Source organism: Phaenicophaeus curvirostris, chromosome 7, assembly GCF_032191515.1.
Source record: "Phaenicophaeus curvirostris isolate KB17595 chromosome 7, BPBGC_Pcur_1.0, whole genome shotgun sequence".
NCBI lineage: Eukaryota > Metazoa > Chordata > Aves > Cuculiformes > Cuculidae > Phaenicophaeus > Phaenicophaeus curvirostris.
In genome coordinates, this window is record NC_091398.1 from 21382697 (window position 1) to 21402977 (window position 20281).

Here is a 20281-nt window from a genome sequence, read left to right on the forward strand (position 1 = left end):
CCCTGTTTTTCTGAACAACATGGTCCTGTGCCTCCAAAAAGCTTCCTGATTACAAAAAACATTCTCCAGAAGAAACAGAAACATGTTCTTCAGCTCAACACTCCTAAATTGTGTAATAGAGGACTGTAGTTTCATTTGATGTTTCAATGAACCGAGAAGTTCACACTTTAAACTTCAATGCCAATTGCTCCTTTTTATTCTGGGAGTTCCCAGATCTTCTACTCTTGTGGTGAGATAGTAACCAAGAGTGACAGAACTGTAATGACTGTTTTGCTTTAAGACATTTTTTTCTGCATTGGTAATGCATTAGAGAGACCAGATGCCCTCTGCCTAGGAGTTAAATGATGTTAACTGCAGCACCACTGTCCCCCATGTGACAGAGCTGCCATGGTTTCCCACTGCCTGCGGTGATAAAGTAGCTCTGCTCACTTTTCCCACTCCCCCATCTTATTTAGAGAACTACCTGGTAGCGTGGAGAGAGAAATCAGGAGGTGGTGGGAAGTGAAACTAGAAGGGAGTTCCTGCCCCCTCAGCAAGGCAATACGGTTAATTCTCAGTGCCCCATGATGGGTGAATGCTGTATCAGCTATACTGTTTTTCCATTACCAGATAGCTTTATCCAGCTGGAATATCTCTGCCCTCTCCTTTGAATCAGCTGGGGCACAGTAGCGAGAATGAGCAGGTGAATGAGTCTGCTGGCAGAATGATTGTTTCTGGGAAAAGACTATAATAATCTTCTCAGCAGTATTCATGCATAAAAGACTTCTGCCGTTGCAAAGGCACCAGGTTTTCTCACTGTAGCCCAGGGTCTTTGGAAGAGGTGGTGGTGGAAATAATAGAGGTGAGGAAAGGAAAAGGCAAAGCAACTAACCCAAATGTGGCCAAGGCCTGCAACACAAATAAAAGATATGCTCACTAATCTTTGTTGTTTTGTTTGTTTGGGTTTTGTTATTGTTTTTTTTTTTCTCCAGTGATGTTAACAAAATTAATGAGGCTATTGCTGACCAGGTAGCAATCTTTATCCAGCGCTTAACCACCTTTGTGTGTGGATTCCTACTGGGATTTGTCAGTGGATGGAAATTAACCTTGGTTATCATTGCAGTCAGCCCTCTGCTTGGGGTTGGAGCAGCGATCTATGGCTTGGTAAGTGGATTGTGAGAAGTTCATATTGAGGTATGATGAGCAGGGAAGGTCATGCCATAGGACTGGGAGGACTGATGGAAGGGAAGGCTATTATACTGCTTTAAAGTCAAAAGAGGTAGATGATGATTATCGCAGCATCACCAGGGGCAGGGGAGCAGGAGAGAGGTGGGCTTTGCTTCCACTTTGCTTATTTTGATTTCCAGAACAATACATCCTGCTTCTCAGAAAGGAGCGTAAGCATACCTTCTACTGGATCCTGTGGATGGATACTGTGCTTGCTGAGATCAGAACCTGGCCTGCACCTTCTCTCTATTACTGCACACATGGTTTAGAGGGTTACTAGACATGAGACTCAATTTTTCTATGTAGATTAGGGGCTTTTAGAGATGTTCAAGTTTCAGAGCTGTAAAATAGCTGAAAATAACCACTCATACTTACTTCAAGCTGTCCTTGCTCCTGGCAGCTACTGTGTCCTCTCCCAGTGGTTCCCATTCAGCTCCTTCTTCTGCTCCCTACAAACTCCTTGTCACTATGCAGAGGAAGGACAGAGAAGAGGGAAACTGCAGGATCCTCTGCCCTCTCGCCTCCTCTCCCACACCCAGCAGGGCTGAGCTGTTTCTGCTCCTCCTCTGCACTTTCTCATGCTCTGTTCCTTGGTTTGGTTCAGCCCTTTGGCTATCTCATTTCCTCCACGTCAGGAACGCTTTGTTATCGTTCTGCTGTCAAACCTCTGATGTAACTCAGAAATCTCTTGTCTTTCTGCTCTTCTTCAGCACCTTGTGCTGGCTACAAGCAGATGACATGAATAGTGACTCAGTGTGAAGTGGGAGAGCAGAACCCTGGCAAGGAATGAAATAAACCCCCAAATGCCTCTTTTATTTATTTGCAATTTTTTTCTGAGTTCATTCCCCTTTATGCTTGTAATTTCTTCCCTTTCTGTTCTTATTTCTCTGTTCCCATCACTTTCCTTTTACAGATCCACTGTTAAGTGTATCACTCCTTATGACCCTTTCCTGCTCATCTGTATTTCACCATAAAGAAAACAGACTCAAGGTCAATCTAGTCTGGTTTTCTGTCTCCAGAAGTGGCTAATAGATGCCTGGGGTAGGGAATTTGGAGAGAGAAAGCAAATAATGACACTTTACAGTTTCTACTGACAATGACAGTTGTACTGTGTCATTCTGAAGCCAACGTGGTATCTTTCTGTAGAATTATGCATGATTACATTTTATTCCAATAATTTGAGCATTTTTTTTGAGCCTAAGTAAGCTTTTGGCATCCAGGGTGCTTTAGGCTGCTGCGCAGGGACCTGTTTGCTCTCAGCCCAAGAAACAAAGCATGATGGTGGGCACCATCTGTTTCTATACCCCCTGTCAGTAGTATTACCTTGTCTTCCTGAAGGTGGGCTCTAGCGCATTGGCTAAAGGGCTGCTCTTGCCGCTTAAGCTTCCCCTTCCTCCCATGATGTACAAACCCTCAGTCTGCAGTCTGCTTAAGGCCAGTTAGCTGCAGAGAGGGAGGAGAACAGGAAAGCAGATGTTATCAGCTGCTCTTTCTAGCTACCTGGAGCAGACCTGTTGGCCAAGGGAATAACTGTTCAGTGAAACGTCCTACAGAGGTACGTGTCCTAATACTGTAAACCAGAAATCTTCAAGTGTGCAGTGTGCCTAATAAAACCCTGCTCACGGTGGAGGAGGTGACCTCAGGCAGAGTGGACAAGCAGTGTGACAGCCAACACTGTTTACCACTGTCTTTGTCTGCACCTACAGTTCAGGTGTAACCAGCATTTCTTTTGTAGGCTGTAGCAAAACTAACAGGCAGAGAATTAAAGGCTTATGCGAAAGCTGGAGCTGTGGCTGATGAAGTGCTCTCATCCATCAGAACAGTGGCTGCTTTTGGTGGGGAGAAGAAAGAAGTTGAAAGGTTTGTTTGTACAAATTGTAATGTCTCTAATTTCTTTTTCCTGTGGCAGTGTAATGCTGTAATGCACTTCAGAGTCATGGCAATTCTACAATGGCCACTTGTTAGCTTTGACAATTATATGTATTTAAGTTACAGGAGTTTAGGTTTCCAATAATACTACACATGCAAAACCAGTTTCATTATTCAGCCAATCAGTGAAATAAGACATCAGAAATACTATCTTCAAGTTATTCCCACTTGTAGGAACACGCTGTCAAATTTTTCCCAAAACATTGCTTGATATATCACTTTTGCAGCAGATCTGAAAACCTTGGGTACTTTCAAGCCAAGTAAGAGGACTAGTTCCAGCAAGACATAATGATTTGATGATGTTAAGCTGCAAATTTCTCTTAAGTTTGTTTCAAACATAACATGGTTGTAGGACATGCTCTGAAATGCTGGCCAAATTCTTAAATCATGTGTCTCTTTGCTAAAATTCTAAGCCCCCTGGTTAGGTATCTGCAGTAATTGTGGATTTTCTTGTGCTTGTTTTACTAGACATACAAGGATTTAAAGATCTGGGATCATTGCTGGTTTCAGCAGCGGTCTCTCACTTCAGAATGAGATATCAACCTTGCATGGACCTTTTGTTAGCTGTAGCACAGTCAGTGAAGATGCCTCATTTTGGATTTTCTATCGGATTCAGTTCATCCTCTTTTATTTTTTTCTCTTTCTACAGATATGATAGGAATCTGGTGTTTGCTCAGCACTGGGGAATTCGGAAAGGAATAATAATGGGATTATTCACTGGTTACATGTGGTTTATAATTTTCCTGTGTTATGCATTAGCCTTTTGGTATGGCTCTAAGCTCGTCCTTGAAGAAGAGGAGTATTCACCTGGCACTCTTCTGCAGGTACTCAGTTTTGCTTGATGCAACTTTTCTGGACTGTTTCTTAAAACGTTTATTCTGGAACACATACAGGTAGTGTTCTGGTATCCTGTGGCCCAGTGGTGACAAACACCTTAAGTGTCTTTTAAAGATCATTACTCAGCATATGTGTGAAAGTATATGACACAATTGGATAAGATTTTTTTAAAAAAACGTTTATTTTAAAGATTTGCAATGCTGCCTGCTGCAAACAGAATAATGCTTTTTTGAGAGCCTGCTACACAACTGACAGAGGCTTGAAACTAGCTTTCCCATTTTGTGGATCAGTGTGTGGCTTTGGGGATATTGGCTTCTCTGAAAAAATTATTTTGTGATATAAAAGCCTATTGTGGCAAAGAGGAACCTAACCTCTCACTCATGAAGAGTTTATATTCCTTTGAACCACCATTTTCTGTTGCTACATGTAAACGTAAATGCTGATCAAACACACATGGCTGTGGCTCCTGCAGTGCATACAAAATGACACAGTAACTTGCACAGCACACATGCAACCACTTCTGCACAGTAGACACTTTAGATATCAATGGCATAAATGGAATAAACCCAACATCTACAGATATTTTAGTTATTTGCTTTAAGCCAGGACAGCCCAAATGGCAAACTTTGATCCAGAACCAGAGTAAATTCTTCCTGAGCCTTGATAAGTGCTGGGTGTTCTGATGAAGCATCTATTTCTACTGCTTCTCTGCCTGTTGCATGCGGTGAGAGCTCCCAGCCACCAGTGGCGTGCAGTGCAGAACTTCCTGCTAAATGGAGCTGGGTAGAGTTACACCAAAAACATTGTAAAATTGAGTCATAATGGTCAAGGAGGATGTCCCTCACAGGAAATCATTCGCAACTGCTCTTGACACTAATAGTTCATACAAGATAGTGCTGTGAAAAACCAAGTGAGCAATTTCCTTGCCGTGCACATGATAACTATAGTTCAGTGCTTTTAAATGTCGAGCGGCAAACAGTGGGGGGCTACCTTGTAGCTAAAGAACTGTAGCTGTCAATGGGGAGATTCTTCCTTATGCTCCCTTTCCTCTGAGTTTGCGCTAACCTTTCTTGTATTTCACGTTTTCTACCACATGCTCTAGTCTGGCGGGGGCGTGGAGGGGAGAATGTGTGGGTAAAAAACGTTTAAATATGTTTTTCCTGGTTTCTGAATAACTTGTGCATCAGCCATACTGCATTGAGATATACTAAGCGTTTCCTTGCCTCCTTCTTCTATCAGATGTACAGAACCTACTCCCTCGTGTTCATGGTGGATTCTGACATGCATATAACCTCCTTGCTTTGGGACTCATCTATACAAGAAAATTAGTTTGTACTAAAGCTGAATAAGAACTTATGGACTGATACATCACAGTGTAGATGTTTGCAGTGCACAGTATGTGTAGATTCTTCCATTTTAGCCATGGGATTCTCAGTAAACATTACTATGGTGCAGGGGAGAATTCAGTCCTGCGTACTTTAATTTGTTTCTCAAATGCAGTATTTTGTTACACACCTTGCCCATTTATCCCGACAACTGTTTGTGTTGTATTCAAAAGGCTGACTGAGTCCTTGATTGCTATTTAGCAGAGTTCTCAGGTATTGCCAAATTACAACACCCAGTCCAATGGAGTTGGCTTAAAAATACATCAGTTATGCCTCTGTAAATATCTGGATGTACATGTTTTTAGGCTAGGGCAAATATGAGATAAATTTATTTATTTCTGCTTGGAAGCAAAGTTGTGAAAGACAATGAAAAATCTCTTCTTAGATGCATTTGTTCACTTTTCTTGTGGGCTAATTATGTTCATGTAGTGAATCACTGCAGCTCAGCTGATGCACAAGAATTCATTAAGCCACTGTAGTTTGATTTGCCTGTCTAAGCTCTAAACTGTAATAAAAATGTGGTGTCTTATGCTGTTAATTTCTTTTCCCCCTTCTTTAGGTTTTCTTTGGTGTTTTAGTAGGAGCTTTAAATCTTGGCCAGGCATCTCCATGTCTGGAAGCCTTTGCCACCGGCCGTGGGGCTGCAGCAAATATTTTTGAGACAATAGATAAAGTAAGTAATGCATTTCTAAGCTGTGTGACTTTGTAGTGGAAAAATAATTAAATAAGCCTCAGGTGGTAGGGGCTTTATCTACTGTGGAAATGAGGAAAAATGAATGCGATTAAAGAAAAATTGACTGTGCAATATAAAGATCTAACAGCATGCACATGGGCTCAGAGAGGGTTTGAACAGATTTCTTAAGTGTTCCTGAATAATTATTAACTCAGCTACTCCTGTTTCTTACTCCCATTTCTTCTTACATACAATTACTGATTAGTGCTGGCCCATGGAAAGTGTACAGGCAGGCAGTAACAGTCACCTTGCAGCCAAATTTGCAGCAAGCATCTATCTTCCAGCCTCCAGATGACATCAAATGATGAGGCTCTATTGATATTTGTGGCAAAGGTGGCCTCTGCCACTTTTCACAGAGCTACCTTGAGTTAAAATGGGACCAAATGAACACAGGCACTGGTCATGCAGCAGTCATAAATATTAATCACAATATTATCTAGGCAGATAGATATTGAAATAAGGTTGTATGAGAAAGTCTGAGTGCTACTGGCATTTATTGGTGAAGATTCCTTTCTATAGCTGTATAAATCTAGTGGCTGGCAAAAATAATGCTGATTTCTTAGCAGTACATCATATCTCTGTTCATTGATAGGCTTTATTGTGCTAAAAGCTGTGTAAACATGTTTAAATGCTGCTTGTCTTTTATAAAGCACATAAGGTCATATAAAGAAGGTAAGAGGGGCTGTGGTAATGCTAATGGACTTTTTAGTAACTCTTCAATGTTCTATAATGTTGATTATACATATGCCCTACAAATGTACTTCATAAGCTAAAGTTCTACTACAAACTGAAAAAGAGACAAATAAGAGAAGTGTTTTTAGAGAAAACTGTAGAAAGCATAAAGAGTTGCAGCAGTAAGAATTAATCACAAAACTGAAGATAAGGCTGAGTCAGATAACCTTAGGGTGAAAAGAAAGAAGCTAAATTCAGGTTTCATCTGTCTAGAGAAAGGGTGATAAAATTAGATCGATCTGCTCGCAGCATTTCTATATTTGTGATTAGACAGTAAAAGCACAGTTCTGCCCTGATACAGACTGTTTTCCAGCACTAAACTTAAAGCCATGCTGAGGTTCCCATTTGCAGGATCAGTGAAACTTTTCTTCATAGTTTAGTATCGCTATTTAAGTAAGATATATTCCTAAAGTGGAACCAATCTTTTAGCTGTTCTTAACATCTTAGAACACACACATTTCATGTATTGAAATTCCCTTCAACCTGTTAGGCTACATAAAAAAATAATGCATGTTTTCAATTATCAAATATTGAAGTTACTATAATTTTAATTTGTTCTCTGTATTCCATGCTTCAAAAATCTATCTTTAGAAAATTTGATTTCTTTTGGATTCTTCAAATTTCTTCTAGTTCTCTGCTCATGTCTAAGAGTTCACAATACCCAAAGTCTGAACAAAAGTATGTTTAACCCAAAGCACTTCATGGGAAAACTTCAAACCAGGATTGCAGCTGTTAGGACTGAGTGTGCAAGGGGGGATGTTTTAAATTCAAAGTATTGAAACAGGCAGACTTTCAGCAATGAATTGGTTGTTCAGTGCTGTAGAAGAATGTTTATGTGAGCCACGTAGTGCAGTTTTACTCCTTAGGAGCTGGCTAAATTAACTTAGACAAAATGCGTCACTCACTCAGCTATTCATTTCCAGCAAAAAAACCAGTTGGCTAGTTGACTGTGGCAATTGCAGTAAGCCTAAAATGAGAAGAGAATGCATTCTTCTTGCCCAGTTGTCACCCACTGCTGACAACTATCCCATCGCTTTGGCCTTCAGTTTCATATCTCTTGCCTGCCAGCCCTGGGGCAGAGCCTGCTGCTGGCTCAGTGCAGCCAAGTGCTGTTCAAAGAGAAATGCCGTGTCTTTGTATAGCATTAGGAATATTTATCCCCTGCAGCAATGTTGTCTGTTTCACAGCAAATAAATAACACAATAAATTCTACCCTAGAAACCTGTCATTGACTGCATGTCAGAAGATGGCTACAAGCTGGATAAAATACAAGGTGAAATTGAATTTCATAATGTAACATTCCATTATCCCTCCAGACCAGACATAAAGGTAATTATTAATGATCTATCCTGTAAACAAAATTACTGTAAACAACCAAAATATACCAGTTCTGCCAGAAATTTCTAGATATTCAATAGAGTTTGTTTTCCAGAACACCAGACCTTCTCTTTAAAAGTAGACTAAATAATTCTTCTATTAAGGGGTTCTTCTGCTCACCACTTTGCTTATTTTACCATTCTGACATATCTGGTGCCATACATATTCCTTGCTGCTGAATGTAAACTCATAGTAATTCCAGACAAATTCATCTGTGTACAATTATGCAGGTGTCAATTATAATAAATTATGCACTTCTGTCAACAGGAGCTAGAATAGGGCATAAAGTAATAAGCTAAATGCTGCAATATTTTATAAAACTCTTCCGTTACCCTGGGGACACACCATGTGACCTATTAAAATGCTAGGAAAAGGTACAGGAGCATTGGTTTTATACACCATTATTTCTCTACTATTGTAGTTGAATTGACAAATTCTCCTGAGAAAAGCATATTATTGAACAAGCAAATGACTCATATTGCTTCTAGAGACAGAAGCATATGAAGTATCATATTTTTCTACATAATTTCACTGTTATTCTTAATATTTATGCTTTAATGGGCATTCATAATACATGTACTGTATTCTTTAAAGGTATTAACCTGACTGGTTCCTAATGATGAATAGCAGGAAAAAACAAAGATCAAAAATCAGCCAGCCTGTCCTGGAAAACAGTGTTCTGCATTTAATTCTTCAAACAATGTAAAGATATTTGTCTCTCTGTTTCCTCTTTCTTCATAATATTTTCCTCAATTTTCTAAAATTGTCTTTAGTCTGTATTTTAAGATACAGAATATATCCACTTGCTTGCATGACTGTGAGAAAATTAGAATGGATAGATTCTGTTTCTGGGGTTTTTTTTGTTTTTTTTTCCCTCTCCAGATTTTGGATAACCTTAATATGGTTGTTAAAGCAGGGGAGACGACAGCTTTTGTTGGAGCTAGTGGAGCTGGAAAAAGTACAACAATACAGCTCATCCAGCGTTTCTATGACCCCACTGATGGCATGGTGAGTGTACCAACCTAGAATGTGTTTCTCTAGCCTTAGAGACTTGAAAGAATGACTTGGTTTCTCCTCTGAGGTGCAAAGGAAGACTCCTAACTTTATTTTGTGTGTTCAGGGGAATGCTGAATAGTCTTGTAAAAAAATAACTAGGTTAAAAAAGAAAGCTTTTAGAAAATAAAATTTCAGTGCTAAATCTGAGTATCAACTATACCTATAGATACGATAATTCAGGAGTGATAAATCATTTTCCATTCTGGAAAACACAGTATTGAACATTTAATCATTATCCCATAATATTGCTTTAGTATATGCAATTACCATTTAGTAATGGATTAGCTAAGAATATGAATTACATCTATTAACAGTCTCATTCCATTTATGTATTCCTAGTTGGGACGAATCACATATACAGTGACCTGTATTTGAATGTATGAAAGGCTAAGAACCAATTTACTGTAAACATAAATTATTTTATTATTAGTACTTTCCGTCTGGTTTTATTTCTAAGGCCAAGCAAAAAGAGGTTTGGGAAATAAAATCAAGAGCACAACTCCTAGGCCCAAGAACTAGCCTGTGTTACTGCCACTGCATTGCATGAAAACTGTCTTCTACACTGATCATGGAAACACAGCCTCACAAGCCCTTCGTTTCCATGGTGTCTTTCTTTGTCTCTGACCTGGAGAGGATAAGGTACCTGACTATTTTTTCTTTTTTTCTTTAATTTGCTTCTGCAGATTACCCTGGATGGCCATGACATTCGTTCTCTTAATATCCAGTGGCTACGCTCACAGATTGGCATTGTTGAACAAGAGCCAGTGCTGTTTGCCACCACGATTGCAGAGAACATTCGCTATGGTCGGGATGAGGCTACCATGGAAGATATAATCAAAGCAGCCAAACAGGCCAATGCTTACAATTTCATCATGGACTTGCCGCAAGTAAGTTGTGCTCGTAAAACGTTTGGAAGAGACTGATGGAAAAACAGAGAATCCTTTTGTCCCTCCCTCCAAGAAGCCATTTGTGCTCAGCTGGAAGGGCAGAAAATTAATATATATATAAAGCAGCGACCTTTCTATTGACTAGAGTTAATTAGGTCTTAGTATGTGTATGTCATCAAGTAAAAAAAAAAAAAATCAAACCCACAAAACTAGAAGAATTAGTTCCTTAGGAAACATGCAAAACACTCAGCATCATGGTAATAATCATAGCATGATTATTATCTATCTCAGGCTAAAAGCAATTGAGAGCCCAGACTCTCTCTAGCCAGGGTATGGATTTGAGCAGCCTGTGCTGGTCCTTGTAACTTCATCTCCTTGTATGAGCTCTGTAAGTTAGCCGGAGGTTCCCTCTTTCCTGGTTTCTTCCCTTACAATGACAGGGCTTTGATCAGTCTTATGGTATCCTTCTTACAAAGTCCATATTTGATGATATTTGCTAGTACAGTGCTGTTTACTTTTCTAGAATGTTATTTTGCCAAGCAGTTTCTCAAAGGGTCATGTTACAATGGGGAACCTGATTGACAGGATTTAAGTACCGTTAACTGATGTTAGAATGTACTTTTTATCCTCCATCTATGCATTTCCAGGAAACTATTCATAGAGAGACTGCACGAAGGCTCCTGTTTATTTCCTGGAAATGGAGGAATAAACAATATTTGTCCCTAGGTGAATATAAGTATCCGGGCTCTCGAGATGCTAGGCATTTTGTGCTTCTTTAATTCTCTACCTGAACTCAATGCTGCCAGAGTAAGATGTCCATGAATGACAGACACAGTGTTCATGAGTTACAGACCATTAGCAGACAAGTCCAGCTCTGTGGAAAGTTTGCTGGTGAGTCATCTGATGGAGAAAGGGCAGGTGTTTCCTCTTCATTTAAGCTTTTAGTGATATAGTAGTTTTAAGCCAAACCAGAATATTTAACCTTTTTGTCAGTACATACTTTTGGCTTGAGGTTGGAATCTCAGTTCTGGAAAAATGATATTGTTCATTATGAAGGAAGTTATTCCATCAGCTCTCCTTTGCATCTGGTAGACTAACAATTGTTTTGTCTTTCAAAGACGATAATTTTTTAAGTCTACTCCCAGGACAAATCTGAGAGACATTTTACCAATGTCCTCACCAGCAGCTTAACATATCCTTTCATTATCTGTTTCATTTTCATTTTTTCTCTTCATATAGCAATTTGACACTCATGTTGGAGAGGGTGGAAGCCAAATGAGCGGAGGTCAAAAACAGAGGATAGCTATTGCTCGAGCTCTTGTGCGAAATCCGAAAATCTTGCTATTGGATATGGCTACATCAGCGCTTGATAATGAAAGTGAAGCTACTGTCCAAGAAGCACTTCATAAGGTTTGCTATAGCATAGCATAAATCAAACCTAAAAGGTCAGAAATTATTTTTAATGCACTCTGCCAAGGGTGCTGCTGATTTGCAACAAAGCAGTGAGAAGATTTTCTTAATAGCTGTTTCATATGCACAAGTAGGACCTTAGTATTATTGTTGAAAAGATAATAGAAAAGAAAATAGGCCGTCTTACTTTGGGACATCAACAGAAACCTATAGCTCCCTCTGCTCAGAAACAGATACTCTATGGGCTGGGAATGAAGTTCAAGTCAAAGTCAGTTGAAACCACTAGAAAGACTCCTTTTGGTCTGACAAACTGGTTCCAAGCATTTCTGTTTCCTAGGAATGAGGCTGTTTTGTTCCCTGTCAGGCTCATCTCGGCCGCACAGCAATCTCGATAGCTCACCGCCTGTCAGCCATCAAAGCTGCCGATGTCATCATTGGGTTTGAGCATGGAAGAGCTGTGGAGAGAGGAACTCATGAGGAACTCTTGAAGAGGAAAGGTGTTTACTTCATGTTGGTGACCTTGCAAAGCAAAGGAGACACAGCACTTAATGGAGAAGCAACAGAAAGTAAGTGTTTTGTTTTCTTTTATAAAATGATGTAAAATTCCACAGAATGCAGATTTATTTTTTTCAGTCAGAGCTAGTTGCTTTTTCTTTTTTCTGCCTTTATGGCTGAATTTTAGCATTCATAGGAGAAATGCATTGATAGCCTTGACTAAAGTATTTTTACTGCCTATGCACTGAATGACCTTCCTAATATAGATCTGCCCTAAAACATTAATCCTGACTTGTAATATCCATCATTTTATAGCTCCATTTAGTGCTAACAGTCCAGACCTGCTGCATTTGAAATGCAAGCAAATTACAGAACATGCTGAAACCACCCTATTTGTTTTACTAGAAGTGGATTTGAATCAAAGCTTGTGGAAATGGAGGTCTAATAGAATGATCTGTTGTATTTTTGTGAAGCATCATACCTTGAATATGATTATCTTAAAAGAAAAGAGTAATTGCAACACTATAACAGGGAAACAGCCTTTAGAAGTCACATCTCAAATGAGATAGTCCTTGGGTTAGTATTCAGTTAACTTTATCACATCAAATACAAATATAAAATTTGTGGTATGCGTAGATAGTAGCAAGGTTTTACTAAATTCCTTGCTTTCTACGAAGTATTTCATTTATGACTAGGAGGCACTGCACTATTTTGCAGAGCCACAGTGGAGCTAGGTTGTATTTGATTTTAGCACAAACTGAAGAGCTCTATATGCTATATTTTACAGCACAAGAAAATAACATGGTTGAGCCAAATCTTGAGAAAGTCCAGTCATTCAGCAGAGGAAGCTATCGGGCCAGTTTGCAGTGAGTCTTAAAAATGATTGCAAATCTCAGTATGTTTCCAGATCTCTATACTTTGTCCCGCCCTTTGTCCCAAAAGCTCAGTGATGCTAACTAATCACTTCTCTGTATGTTGCACAGAAGAGGGTGAAAGGGCTGCACGCATTTTACTAGGGCAGAGTTCACATGGAAAGAAGTAGCTTGAGCAATATGTTAGTTACTGAAGGCCCACATATAAATAGCAAGACTCTTAATTTTACTCCCATCTCTATTTGTAGTACCTTCCTTCCAATTCTGGTCTACTGTGATAATGTTCCATTCTTAATATTATTACCATAGAGCCATATATTTATATTACCTAATGCATTTTCAGTCCAGTCATTTGAAAAATGACTTGCTGTGCAATTACTTGAGAAATCAATGTAATGTATTATGGCTTCTGCTTGATGAAAGTTAAAGCATTTTACAAGCCAGACTGTCTTGTGGCTAGACACTTATTATTTCTTTCAAGCAAGCCCATGTCAGACATATGCAAGAGTATACATGTCTCCTACATTACAAGGTTATATTTTGTCAGGGATAGAGCAGGATTGTTTCAGCATCCTGTTTTTCTGGACTGAATTACTTCATAGTGATAATGGTGAACAGACTTGGTGTCTTAACAGCTTGTTGAAATATACTAAGATTTACCACTGTTTTTCTTAACAAAGACACAGAATCACAGAATCACAGAATAACCAGGTTGGAAGAGACCCACCGGATCATCGAGTCCAACCGTTCCTATCTAAGGACAGGACTGCTTCTGTTTGTAGACCTTAACAAATACACAGTGCAGGGTACATATAAGGCAGCATCTGAGTGGTGGGCGTGCAATACGATTACAAAAAGTAATTTTCTCTGTTGTGGTATAGTTTCTTCTATAAAAGAAAAAGTCTGTGGGATTCCTGTGATTTGCTTCAGTGAATCCCAATTTAGTTGACATGAAAACTTTTTCTGCTTTGCAAGCAATTATTATGTTACTGATCTGTGAAGAACAGACTATTTCTGTCCTCTTCACAGAGCTTCACTTCGGCAGCGCTCCAGATCTCAGCTCTCTAATGTGGTCCCTGATCCTCCATTATCTATTGCAAAAGATAATGCAGAGTACATTATGTCTTCTTGTGGAGAAGATGATGGACAAGCAAAAAAGGTCAGATCCAATGGTTTGTTCTTAAATTTTCAACCAAACAGGGTATAGTACTTGGTAATCTGTAGATATGTACCTCTGTTGTAGGAGTTATTGGCAGACAGGTATTCTTGGTTTGATCCTTTACTTAAAACCACAGCTTCAGTTCTTACTGTCTGTGTAAACCCTAGTCTGCATTCTTATGGCTGTTATGCTTATTGGTCCATATAAACTTTCTAGCAGAGCATGACCTGTTGGTAAATTGATATATGTTGTAGACTGAGATGAAAAAAAATCACAAAAGATGAATTGACTGACAAAAATCAAAATGCTTAGTCTGTGAAATGTAGCGAGTCACTCAGCTTCTTCTTCAATAATGACTAAACTCACTTTCCTCTCAAAATCGTCTGGAGACTTGAGTAAAGACAGACCCTCACTGCAACCTCGCCCGGAGTCCTTTCACTGACAGTGTCCTTGTGCAACCAACTAGCATAGAAAATAAAGACAGCATGCCTTAAAATTATGCAGAATATGTAGAAATATACACAGTGGGTTTCCAAAATGCTAATGAAGCTCCTAGCACCAATTTGCATGGTTGTGATCGTTCCATGCAGAAAGCAGAAGTTAGAAGTCACTGTCCTTGCTATTCCTAAGCCTGTTCTGTGGATAAATAAAGTGCTGTAGTGCTGTCACTCTGGCCCTGACTCAGAAGGAAGAGAAACTACAAGATGCTTCCACCCATTCATACTTGCACATTTCCAGCATAAAGGTTTTCACAGTGTCTGTTTTGTCTGGGTGTTTCCAGCCGTATCAACTGAGGGAGATGAGCAGGGCTTAGCATACTGAGTGTTACAAAAATTCTTCACAAATCAAACTGCAGGGCAAGTTATAATTTGATGATGAATATTCTGCTCTTACTGGGAGTAATTATGGGCATTCAGTGTATAGTCTGAGGATGTTTCACAGAACGGAGGCATAATTAGTATGTATAAAGCCTGAATCCAGCTAGGACTCAGATTTTCCTTGTTTTAATTACATAACATACCTGTTAATTTGATGCAGAGTCTGGTCAGTGGGTTCACCTACAATACTTAAAGTAATATTTAAGAAGATTCCATGAGTGACACACAAAGCTAATTTTGAGGAAGATATTTTAGTTTTAGCAGTGGGTATTGCATCGCACCTTATCTGGAGGCAGCAAAAAGGCAACAGCCTGAGTTTCAGTGACAGAAAATTTTAAACTGGTTGTAATTAGCCTCTTAAGCTGGAATCAGTAGAGCTGCCCTAGGCATGAATGTCTCTCTTTTTTACAAGTGACAGAAAAGGTAATAATTTCTGTAACCCTCTTGGCTATTTAACAGATTAGGCTAACCACTTTGTCTTGCTGTTAAAGACAGAACATCACTGGGGGAATACATCTGCTTCATAAATCCAACCTATTTTTTTAGGAGTCTGTTGTGAAGGAAGAGGTCAAGCCTGTCCCATTTACCAGAATTTTGAAATACAACGCCTCTGAATGGCCTTACATGGTGCTTGGATCTCTGGCAGCAGCTGTGAATGGAGCAGTCAATCCACTCTACGCTTTGTTATTCAGTCAAATTCTTGGGGTATGTTATCCTAACATTTCAAAGTGTATTTTAGCTCTGAAACAGAGGGGAGTGAATGTATGATGCATGTTTTGGTCAAATCTTCATATCATAAAAAAATGGGACTAGCCATCTTGCCTATAAACAATTACATAGTGAAGATATTTATACCACTGTCATCGTACTATCATTGGAGCCCTTTGGAGGGGCAGGCTCATTAGCATTTGTTATGTGTTCTTCATTATCTCTCTTGTTTACTTTCCAGGATCTGTTAGGAGTGGATTTCTACATTTGCATACAGTTTATTTTAGATGAGACAAGATGTACCTCATGTGCAGGTACTGTGGAGAGAAAGACAGGCAGAGGTCCTTGCCTGCAGAATTTTATTCTACAGACTTGGCCAAATCTTTGAGAAAGCTTTGCATCAGATACAAAAAATACTTCACTTTTTTGTTCATATATTTCAGGCAGCAATTTGCTACCTGCTCCCTGAGGAATGCTCTTGGAGAGTCAGATTAATTGTAACAGGATTCACAGTTGCCAGCAAAAGTAGACTCATATCAACAAATCTGGAAAACAAGTGGGAAACAGGAATGTGCTTTAAACTTTGGCATTCACTAAAGGAAGCAATGCCATCAAAATCCACAGTCTCGCTTGAAAATGTCTGAGAGTTCAACCATGACTGTTTTTCCCTTCAAAAATTTGCTGCAATAGAAGATGGTTCTCTTTTGTAAAAAAGCTTCACGGGGAAATATTTACCTTATTAGTGGGAAACTGGAGGACTGCCTAAAGAAATTCAGTACTGCTCTAACTAATGCCTAGGAAAGTGTCCTAAATTTTCAAGAATTAGAAGGATAGAAAAAATCCCTTTGTTGATGTTTTTTATTAGGGTACAATAATTACATATTCACTAGGAAGAAAATAGGAATGCCACTATTGATTTGCAGTTTGGGTACCCACCTGAGATAGGATAAAACATGTTGTGATTCCCACTTACCTGTTTATGTCATGGTAGGTATGTATGTGTGCAAAGAATATATGACCTAAAGAGCAGACACTCTTTGAGAAACTGGAGGTCTGAAACCTTTCAGGCAGGAAAGAGTAAATGAATGGATGCCCCAGCATCTGAGCTACTGATTAGAAAAGGGTTGTCAAAATGCTCCTAATAGCAGTGCCAGTAATCTATCAAAGGAAAGATTTAGCTTTTTTCAGATTTATGGTTTGTTTTTTTGGGGAGAGTGGGGGAGGGATGGTTGGGGAGGTGTTGTTTTGGCTTAGACATTTCTCTCTGGGAAGTTACTCAGGACTTTGAATCACATTTACTTACAGCTTGATGTTTGCTAGCTAAGATCTAGGGAGGGCAGAGCAAAAGATGTTCTAGTCCCTGCTGAGCTACTAGTGGCCCTTGGCCAACGTGTTTGGCCTTTCAACCAGAGGTGAGGCACCTCCAAACACTTGAGTGTCTAGACCTCATGCTAAGGACTGTAGTTTTCACTAGACAGCAGGTGAGACACCGCTGTGTGCATTCTGAATGCATCTAACTTTTGATTCTTTTTGAGAGAGGTTTTCTAGACACTGGGAGGTTTGGGGCTGATGTCATCCTGCAAGATGTTAAATGCCTTCCTGTGGCAAGGATGAATTCCTTGCCATAATGAACATGAGTGAAGTCCAACATCTGTGTTTCATTATTCATAAATTTAAAACATTTCTGCCTGCCAAAGCAGTCAAGGGAGATGGAATATATATCTGTTTTTCAAGCTGTCTGGATATCTGCAATGATGATGTGACAGACACGTGGGCTTGTACTCTGGAGAAGTGAGGGGAAAAATCCCCATAGCTATGAAATGGAAATTTAGCAAAGTCTGCCTTGAAGGTTCTCAGGAATGAATCCCCAAATTTGGATGAAAAACTGGATAACAGTGGATATGTCCTCCGATTAGTTCAGATCAGAAGTGTTCCTTTTGGAACAAATTTCTCTGTTTTCTTCTTGCTATGCTTTAGTTCTCAATATGGAACTATCTCAGTGTGGGAAATGGATCCCTTCCAGTGAAACTCAACTAGAAAATGTGTTCTGACTGCTGTTGGGCATGTAGCCTATGGATCCAGATAAAAGACAGTCCACACCAAAACTGTTGAAATTTGTATGATCTGATCATGAACAGCTCAGCAACAACGCTTTGCTTTCATACACCTGATGCTATTGTCTATGCTACATATTACTGTAATCAGAGTTATTTTTTTACATCAAGAATATAGGTCAAAAACATAGCGGAGCATGTTGGAATAGCTGACAATGGGATAGTTCAATTTTACAGGACAGTTGCAAGGGGAAAAAAATTCCTCTGTTTGCAATACAGAGATCTCTTCCCAGCTAATGTTATCCATGTTTCCTTCTGTAGGACTATAAAGTGATATTGCTCTCAGTTCAGGGAGAGTATAAGTGTGTACTTCAGCCCATTGCTTTTCTTGAGCTGTGTTGATTCCTTGAATTTAGAGCTTGCAACAGGAAAAAAAATCGGCTTCACCAGAAGCCCTCAAGGCAACTCACAGACCTCTCAGCCTTTCTCTAGGAGCAGTGCAGAGCCTGGTCACAGAAACTGGGAAGGCCTTTCATGGCATATTTCTTACAATAGAGAAAGCAGGGTTACCACTCACTGTGAGTAATATGGATAGAATATTAAACAAAGTCTCACAGCACTCTCCCTCTTCGTGAGCATCTTCTGCACGCGTGGATATGGATCCAGCCTTTCTGACATAAGGAACTGTGTTGCCTTTGACTTTCTTGAAATGAAGACTCCTATTAAACTTTGTCTTCCATCTAGCTACACATTAGCAATGAATAGAAGTTTATTTATAAGAAGCATAAATACTTATCTGGACTCACTGTACAGTCCTAGGGCAAATTTGTATCTCTCTTTTCAATGCTCAGTTTTGGTTTTGGTACATTTTTATTCAATTAGAGAGAAAAATTTCAAAGTTTGCCAAGAAAAAATTTTAAGTTCAACTCATGTGTGGGATCATCCCAGTGTTTCTGGATGACTGAAAGGAATTGCTGCAGGATGGATACTTAGATTTGCACCACTACTTCAGCAGCAGCCAGTAACACTGGCAGGTTTTTGAAAAGACCAGTTATTAGGAACAAGAGATAAAAGGAAGATGCCATGGAGACTGGAGCAGATTGGAGTGAAGGGGCTCTACTTCAGGCACTAACACATTTTCTCAAGTACCCAGCAATAAGCGAATAGCTTGTATCTGCACCTCTTCAGTGAAAGTTCTAGAGTCCTCTTGAAGCCTACCTATAGTAATTATAGACCCATTAGTGTTGTGCAAGGATAATCATGTCAGGGTACAATTATTTACACAGACTTCATTTTGTATGGCCCAACAGAGTTGCAGTTGGTGCAGATTAGAGAGGAGGTAAAGGAGCAGCTGCACTGTTGCTTTGTTGCTATGCTATTATGCTTATGTCATTGCTATTCTCTGGTTATCACACTGGATCTTGTTTAGAGTGAGAAGGGATGATTGATTAATTATAATTAGAGATGGGCAACAAATTATAGCAGTGTGTGCAGACACCAAGCATAATAAACTTGTTGTCTACCATGAGTAAAAAGTGTTGTGTTTTGCCTAGACTAACCTTAGGAAAAATAAAGAATCAGGCCTTTGCAAGGGGAGAGGGAGAGCTCTGTGTTCTGGCTTTGGTTCCAAAGTGGCCTTGTGTGTTTGGCAATAGGGAGTCATGAATACACACAGCAAACCTGACATTTCTAATACAATGCCACTCTTTTTTTTCGAAGACCTTCTCCATTCTTGATGAAGAAGAACAAAGAAACCAAATCAACGGTGTCTGCCTGCTTTTTGTCTTTGTTGGAATTCTTTCATTCTTCACACAGTTTCTACAGGTAATAGCAGTCCAATGTGGGCAAATTTTGCTCCTAATCTCTTACTCTGTGGGTTTCTCTCTCTCTACATTATTTGTATTTATTCTCATGTACCCCAGGCATACACCTTTGCCAAGTCTGGTGAGCTGCTTACAAGACGGTTAAGAAAAACTGGTTTCCAGGCTATGCTTGGGCAAGACATTGGTTGGTTTGATGACAGGAAGAACAGTCCTGGTGCTTTGACTACAAGACTTGCAACAGATGCCTCACAGGTCCAAGGGGTAAGAACCTATTAGCTTAAGAATCATTTTGCTATAAGCACAGGTTGAAAAAGCCTATTTTGGGACATTGTCACAGAAATTAGCTACCATGGAATAACCAGCAAGGTCAGGGTATATCAGTCCCTGATTAGTCCATTAAACTATTTCTATTAATCACAGGCTGCCAGAGTGGACTTCTTATTATCACTGTATTTATCACATGAAAGCACAAGTAGGGTAATAAGTCACTGCTCATTATTCCTGCCTGTATTACCAGAACAAAACCACAAGAATTAATAAAATATCAACCATCAATGGAATGGGAAGGAACACCCCACACAAAAAGATTTAATTTCCTTTTTTTCTAGAAATGAATCAACTTTTTGCCACAATGCTTAAGTGTTTATTTAAAAAACATGTCAGAGTAGTATTTTAGTGACATTCATCACTAATTATGTTTTCAGGTTTTCAGCCTGGTATTGTGCTTTGTTTTGACAGTT

General features: G+C 39.4%; 1 protein-coding gene across 1 annotated transcript in view; it reads left to right on the forward strand.

Moving 5' to 3' along the window:
• The window catches only part of ABCB11 (ATP binding cassette subfamily B member 11), a 37908-nt gene that overhangs the window by 7215 nt on the left and 10412 nt on the right, over nt 1–20281 (forward strand). Inside the window, exons 7-20 of the mRNA XM_069860986.1 lie at nt 972–1143; nt 2942–3066; nt 3785–3959; nt 5917–6030; nt 8041–8151; nt 9082–9207; nt 9939–10142; nt 11382–11552; nt 11917–12118; nt 12835–12913; nt 13949–14078; nt 15503–15661; nt 19438–19542; nt 19641–19802. Of these exons, the coding sequence (XP_069717087.1) occupies nt 972–1143; nt 2942–3066; nt 3785–3959; nt 5917–6030; nt 8041–8151; nt 9082–9207; nt 9939–10142; nt 11382–11552; nt 11917–12118; nt 12835–12913; nt 13949–14078; nt 15503–15661; nt 19438–19542; nt 19641–19802 (2035 nt within the window). The remainder of the gene's footprint in view (nt 1–971; nt 1144–2941; nt 3067–3784; nt 3960–5916; nt 6031–8040; nt 8152–9081; nt 9208–9938; nt 10143–11381; nt 11553–11916; nt 12119–12834; nt 12914–13948; nt 14079–15502; nt 15662–19437; nt 19543–19640; nt 19803–20281) is intronic.